The 7,292-nt window shown below is 48.5% G+C and overlaps 1 protein-coding gene across 1 annotated transcript; it reads left to right on the plus strand.

Moving 5' to 3' along the window:
- Positions 1-1,316: 1,316 nt before the first annotated feature.
- LOC120411495 (cyclin-dependent kinase 4 inhibitor B-like) lies at positions 1,317-4,513 on the plus strand. The gene is made up of 2 exons (XM_039566964.1): positions 1,317-1,532; positions 3,780-4,513. The coding sequence occupies exons 1-2, from the start codon at positions 1,395-1,397 to the stop codon at positions 4,074-4,076; spliced, it is 435 nt and encodes a 144-aa protein (XP_039422898.1). The 5' UTR covers positions 1,317-1,394; the 3' UTR covers positions 4,077-4,513.
- The last annotated feature ends 2,779 nt before the right edge of the window (positions 4,514-7,292 follow it).

Genomic DNA, 7,292 nt, shown 5'->3' on the forward strand with positions numbered 1-7,292 from the left:
ATTCAGGGATAAATCTGTGTTTATTTCTCCTCATCCAATGATGTCACTGTCTTTCGGCTAGTAGTAAATGTAGAATAAATCACCGTGTTTCTCATTTAGCAGAGCTTTTCGGGGGTTAACGCCTAAGAGCACAAAGTATCTGCGCAGCGCATACTTCTGTGGCGTCGCACCGGTCTTCTGCAAATAAAAAAAAAGATTAGGGAACTGTCTTTGTGAGGGGCGGGGGGGGTGGCGGGTGAAAACAACAAAGAAAAGGGAAAACAAAACCCTGAAAAACACCCTTATTCCCCTTGCCTCTTACACAGGTCTGCCCGGAACTTTGAGGTGGCGGAATAAAAACTTCACGCCGCGGGTCGTGGGTGCCGACCACCCGCTCCCCCCTCGACTACCGCGGGGTGGGTCGCTCGGGGTGGGGGTATGTGTCACGGGCGTGCTTGGGGCCTGCAGCAGGGTGGCGCTGGGCGGAAAGCCAAGGGGAGGAGCCAGGATTTTTTGAGGATCTTTACAGCCACCAGGCGAGATTCTTCTGCGCAGCCTCCCGCTGGGCGGCTGGAGCTGCACCTTAGCCTGGCGGACTCTCGCCGCGGTTTTCCAGCTCGCTGAAGGCTCTGGCAGGGCCAGGCTGAAGCGATCCTCCTCTATCCGGTGCCATGAGATTTGTCACAGACAACGGGAGCACGGCTCCCTTCCTCATCCGGTCCACTTGCTCTCTGCCGGCTCAGGACGGAGGGATGGACCCCCGACCCACAGCTAGGAGGGGGTCCGGCAGGGCAGAACCCCTTTCGGAGACAGAAACCAGAGCCATCACTCGCACAAAGTCCCTCTCTGTCCCGAGAAAGTTCTGTTCCCGTCATGTCGTCGTCCGCCCGCGTTAGATACTCGCGCGGCGCGTCCCACCTGCCCGGGCCGTGGCAGCTGCCGTGGAGGCTGTTTGTCGGTGGGTCTGCGCCCCGCTCCCCGCCTTCGCAACCCGCCCCTATACGGACAGAGGTTATGGGGCTCCATCCCCTCTCCCCCGTGAGAGGAAAACCCTGCGAGAGCCGCCCGCGCTCGAGGTGGGGGTGAAACCGGGCTGCTTTCCGAGGTGCCGTGCTTGAGGACCAGACTGCGGGCATCCCGCGATCCTTCGTCGCCCTGCCGGTGCCCCTCGCCCCGGGCGGGTGCGCGGATTTTCCGGCAGCCGCTGGGGGACGGGGGAGAGCGGATGCCATAGCGCCCGCCCCGCCGGCGGAGTGCGTGGCGCGGGGAGGGCACGGGGGGGGCCAGGAGGGGGACGCGAAGGGGCGGCCGCTGCCCTCGGGGAAGGAGGAGCTGCGTCTCAGCTACGGGAGAGATCGCAGACAGGGGAGAGGGAAAGCCAGAGGCGGTCGTGCGGCTCAGATCGGCGGGGGGCGATGGAGGGGTCCCCCCGGAGCGACGGCGACCACCTGTGCAGCGCCGCCGCCCGCGGGGACCACGAAGAGGTGAGGAGGCTGCTGGACGCAGGCGTGGATCCCAACGGGACCAACTCCCTTGGGAGAACCCCGCTCCAGGTACGGAGCACAGGGAAGAGGGGTAATCGGGTGAGGGGGCGGGGGGGAAGCTGTGCTCTGCCACGCTGGCGGGGAGGGGTGGGTACTTTGTGAATAGAATTAATTTTTATTGTTATAATCGGAACCATACTCCAGCCGCAGCCGTCTGAATTCAAACGAGCCCTTTATTTTTTACTAAGCCCTGCCGTCCTGAAAATGCAAGATGGAGTTCAGTGAGGAACTCCTGGCAGCAAACGAATTTTTCTAGGGTGTACTCAAAAGAAGAAGTGGGACTGCAAAATCATTTTCCAGATAGGTTTGGGGAATTATCTGCACTTCGAGCAAATTTATTGATTTTTAAAATAAAGACCGAATAGGTCTTTATTCCCCAAGTAAATCGAAGCAGGGTCCCTTACTAGTATATTCTTGAACAAAGAACCTGGAAATTGTGCTGGTAAAAATTGTAACTTGAAATTAGGTGTATATTAGTAGTCCCCTCTTTATTTTTTTTTCTTTAAGTAGTAGTAATATTAATATTTTCTATTCATAAATAGTGGCAGAATTTATTCATAGATGTTAGAAGTAGCAGTATGTAGAATTGCTTTCTAGGGAGTTTGAGAGTTAAAAGTGTGTTATATCAATCGACATACTTAAGTAGAAAGCTTTTTAATGTTCATTGAACGATTAATATACTGTGATTTAAACTAGAGTTGTGTATCTCACGAAGAAGATATTTCGAGTTGTCATTTGAAGAGACATATTTAATGATTCATCAGCTAAGCTGAACAGCCATTTTGACCCTTGCACTTTACATGAAATGTTTTTCTGAAGTATGTTACCGAGAAAGGCTCTCAGAAAGTTACTTGTTTTATTTCTTTTGTATGTTCAAATTCCAGACGAAAAGAATCTCCAAATTCTTATAAATTATCTCTTTGCTTTCCTCATTTCACGGTGAGACTAAGTTCTTTTTCCCTTGTCAGCAATTTAGAAAATGGCTGACACATCGAATATGTGGACCCTCTTTTTCTTTCTGAAAAAGATTAATATCAGGAATTCATAAATTATTACATTTATAAGCATATTCGCACTTCTATTATAATCACACCCAATTATTTGAAGTGCACAAACCAAAGTACCGAGAAAGAAAATGATGAGAAAAACCTATTGTCTTAAGATCTTTTTCAAAGTGTTTAGTCACAATTTAGGGAGGTTAAAATTCCACTGAAAATGACCAGGACATTGAGGGAAGTAAAACCCCAGGTGCAAATTTATTTTGGTTTTTGGTTAATTGGGGGTTCCTGTTGGGTTTTGTTCAATCGTGTGTGATCAAACCTTGCCAAGTTTCTTCCATTGGCAGAAAAGCAGAATGCCATTGGGAATTTGACATTTAGATATAAAATATAACTCGGAATTTTCCATCAGTTAAGTTTTGTGCATTGCTCAAGAGTGCTCAGCAGCTGCTCTCACTTCTGAGAAGAAGACAGAAGCGAGAGAGAAAAAAAAATCCCATATTGGTCCAAAATTCATAAGGGGAAAAATACACACCGAATGCCAAAAGGAACCATACCCAGCTGCATTGCCCCGTTGGTTGCTCACCGTTGATGAATCAATAATGTATTCTAAGTGGCAGGAAACTTAATGCAAGGTCCCTCAGAGCTCTCATTAAATGCACTGTGTGTATATATAATATACAAATATATACACGCTCTTTATGTGTATAAATATATTTAAAGTATTTTTGTATGTGTGTATGCCTGAATATATTTCTAATACATATACATGCACTATTTATTATATAATAAAGGGTACATTACACAAGCAGTATCTATATTGTGTGTATATATCTGTACACACTTACATAGCTGTGTCTGTACGTGCGTATAAACGTGAGTGTGTACACATATATGCTTATACACACACCACGAGTACCGTTTATACCATGGTGTATATAAATGGCATAAAAGTGAAGAAGAACGTACACGTGTCGTACCTAGTCTGGGAACCACACACATCATAGCTCATATTTTAAATTTATCATATAATCATAGACTGTCTCGAGTTGGAAGGGACCCGTACAGATCATCACAAACGGCTGTCAGCATACATGCAGGTCACGACTCCAAGTAGCCGACAAAGCAGAATTAGGCCCCGAAAGAGACGCGAGTCCGGCCGCCGCCAGCCCCGGCTGCCACCCGGACTCTCCGCGGAGGCGGCGCCCGGCGGTGGTCGGGGCGGGCGGGCGGGCGCTGACGCTGTCTCTCCCCGCAGGTGATGATGCTGGGCAGCCCGCGGGTGGCCGAGCTGCTGCTGCGGCGCGGAGCCGACCCCAACCGCCCCGACCCGCGCACCGGCTGCCTCCCCGCGCACGACGCGGCCCGCGCCGGCTTTCTGGAGACGCTGGCGGCGCTGCACCGGGCCGGGGCGCGCCTCGACCTGCCCGACGGCCGCGGCCGCCTGCCCCTCGACGTGGCGGCGGGGGGCCCGCGCGGAGCGGTGGGGCGGTACCTGCGCGACCCGCCGCACCTTCCGGGAGCCGGGGGGGCCGCCGAGAAGGCTGCGCGCTGACCCGTCCCCGGTCGTCCCGCCGAGTCCCTGTCCCCTCGTCCCCTGCAGCCCGCATCCGCGCCGCCGAGTCACCAGCGAGCCATCGCGGCTGGCGGCGCTCCCGGTGTCCGACTGCTGGGAAGAGTCTTCCTCTGTGCCGTTACCCCCAGGGCTCCTCCCGCACGCCCCGGGCACTCCGGCTGCCGCTTCTGCAAGAAGACACGTACTACTCAATTTCCTGAGAAAAAGAGGAAAAAAACCAGAACACAATCAAGGCTAGCACTCCTGCTTCTCCCTCTCATGCTCTCCGGCGGGTAGACCACAAGCAAGACTGCTCGTCTGTGCTCTAGGGGGAAAAATTTTTTTAAAAGAATTTGAAAGAGTTCGCCTTTCCCCCTCTCTCTATTTTTTCTTTCTCTTTTTCGGTTACAATAAAGCTGCTTAGAGAAGTAAGAACACTCTGTTTCCCTTACTGGTTTGCTCACTGCTCTGCAAGGCTTTGTATTTTAGTTATTCTTCGAGATTCCTTTATGTTGTCGTGCTCCGAAATACTGAACACCTTAGCTATCTCATCCAAAAATTTAATTAATCCCCAAATATTCTCCCCTCACCAGCCCACTCAACATACGATTTTAACATCGAGATGTAACACTGATCAAATGTTAAAAAAATTTAACGCTGATAAGCGTTACAGTTTGGGAACTACACATATTTTGTGTAGCTGTATTCATGGAAAGCTGTTCATGTGAGAAAACAATTGGCAATCAACTACTTACTGCATCGTTCTTTGCATTTGGAGACCCCCATTTGCTCAGAAGATATGGGGAATTAACCTCTTATTTTAAAGACAGTTTTCCGTGTCTCTAAACCAGATATTTGGAAACAACAACAAATGACCGAATTTGGTTATAGATCTGGATCTTTTCACACTTTTCGGTTTTTGTTTTCTGTTTTTCCCATGTGATTTCTGTCATCTACCCAATGTTCATACCCCTTATGTGAGATGAAATATCTGCTATTATTCAGTAATAAAACAAGAAAAAGATTGTCTTAAAAATACTTCACTCCTCGTGTTCGACTATTTAATGGTTCTGTATGCAGCCCTACTCAGTTGGGTGGTGTTATTTATTTCAGCTTTGTTTATTGCTTTCAATATTTGTGTGTGTGTTTCTGCATAAATAAATATGGATGCACAGCACAATCACGTAGGTCAGACAACAGGACATTTCACAGATATGTATTATTTAAGCACATACACACGCGAATTAGAAATATCCAAATAGTTTATTTCCTTATTGAAAACAACTCTTAAAGTGCAACAGGAAGCTCACCTGCACTTTGTATCTTTGCTTAACTTTGTGATCTATTTTTAAAAGTGCGAGGGTTTTCCTGCCACAGGAAAAAAAAAGAAACAACCGACACTGTGGAATCAGGCACCACGGGTGCGTACTATAACTGAAGGCTATTTTTTCTGATCCTTGCAGGAAGACTGCTGTTGGTATGTCTGTGTTTGGGAGCCCGCACTTTGGCCAGGGCACAGATCCCGAAGAAGCGCCAGACCCGTTTCTTTAAAATAGGAGCAGGGATGAAGAACCACTCTACCCCCAAAAAAAAAAAAAAAAAAAAAAAAAAAATTTTAAAAAGAAGAGGTTGTTGAGGTTGTTTCCTTTTTTCCTGCTCTTTGGGGGACAAATGGAGAGTGAGCCTCCATCACAGAGTTTGGCGTCTGGGAGCAAACCCATCTGGGGCAGGGCGGGTGGAACAAGTAACTGTTCCCTTTCCAACTCAGAATAGTCTGTAATTCTGTGAATGAACTTTTCCTTTTCTCCCCCGACCCTCCAAGCGGGCGGGAGCCCAGCTCAGCCTCGCGAGCTGGGGCCTGAGGCAGGTGTTCGGCAGAGCTCGGCTGGCGCGGCGGGGCGCGGAGCATCCATTCACCCATCATCCATCCCAGCCTCTGGGCTCCCTGTCCCGGTCCCTGCCGGCCGCCCTCCTGACTGCAGGCTGCCCACCCCGTGGGAAGGAGGGCCAGAGCTCCGGGGAGTCCCCTCCGAAACGGCAGGGGGAGTGGTATTCACACCGGGTGCCCACGGGGTTTTCACCAGCCTCTCCCCACTCGGGAAAGCTGTGCCAAAAGAGTGTAACCTTCCCAGAGCTGCCAAAGCCCAAAACTTCCGAGGGGAGTTGCCTCAAGAGGATGGAAAGGTCTAGGCATGGAGTTATGTATGGTGATTTCAGAGGTGGTGTAAGTGCCTTTCATTGCTTGGACCAGGAGCCAGCAGAGCTGTGTGCTACAAAAAGCACACCTCAATTGTGTGTGAATGCCAGCATCTGAATAAGCTGACAAGATACTTTTCAATTGTGGTGTCCTCTGCCAAACGTTAATATCTAGTAAAAATACTTTCAGGTGTAATGGCACTTCGAAAAACAGAGCTTGCTATTACACACTATGAAAAATTGCTCTTTTGAGAACATGACTCCCAAGCTTTACAACAGGTAACATCCCCTTCAAATTCACCCAGGTCTAAGGGTCCACAGGCTTTAAATCTTGTGTTCAAAGCCTTTGAAAGCTTCAGGAAAAACAGGAAAAACAAAAAGTGTTTTAGAAAAAGAAGTCATCACCCGACCTTGCCTGGAACAAAGGTGTGGAAATACATTAACTTCACTGCCTATTTACAAAGAAAATAAGTCTCATGTACTGTGAGTCTCAGGATAAAAATGGAAATGCTCAGAGCCCTTACAGAAGAAAGTGAGGATTTGAAGATGGAACAGGCAAGCCAAAGTACCAAGTGCCAGAGAGGGAACCTCTGAAGACATTTGTGTCTTTTAAGTGCCCTGGTGGGGCTATCACTTCCAGGAAAGAGATTATTTACCTAGTGGTTCTATTTTTATTCTTTTTAAACCAGGTTTCAATCAATCCTAAACTGACACTCACTGAAGTAATTAAACATTTCCCTTTTTTCCCCAAACTCACAAGAAAAAGAGGTAAAAATACTTCAAAATACTGTATGAACAGAAGACAGAACATTCTTCTTCATTGTGGGAATGTCCCTAGAGGACCAATGTCTCCACATTCCTGACTATTACTATGTACTTGTAAGCATCTTCCTGCTTTTGGTAAAAACACTTGCAAACAAAGTGTTTCTGTGCTGGATAAAGTCCAAGAAGGGATAGTGAAAGGAGAGGTGGTCCTTAGGAGTGGAAAACCAAGAATCTTGCAACTAGAGACTTCAGGCT

This window comes from Corvus cornix, chromosome Z, assembly GCF_000738735.6.
Source record: "Corvus cornix cornix isolate S_Up_H32 chromosome Z, ASM73873v5, whole genome shotgun sequence".
In the NCBI taxonomy this organism is placed as follows: Eukaryota; Metazoa; Chordata; class Aves; order Passeriformes; family Corvidae; genus Corvus; species Corvus cornix.

Coding starts and splice junctions, on each gene's coding strand:
- LOC120411495 (XM_039566964.1), top strand. CDS start 1,395: ATGGAGGGGTCCCCCCGGAGCGACGGCGACCACCTGTGCAGCGCCGCC. Junction 1,533..3,779: donor TTGGGAGAACCCCGCTCCAG/GTACGGAGCACA, acceptor CTCTCCCCGCAG/GTGATGATGCTGGGCAGCCC.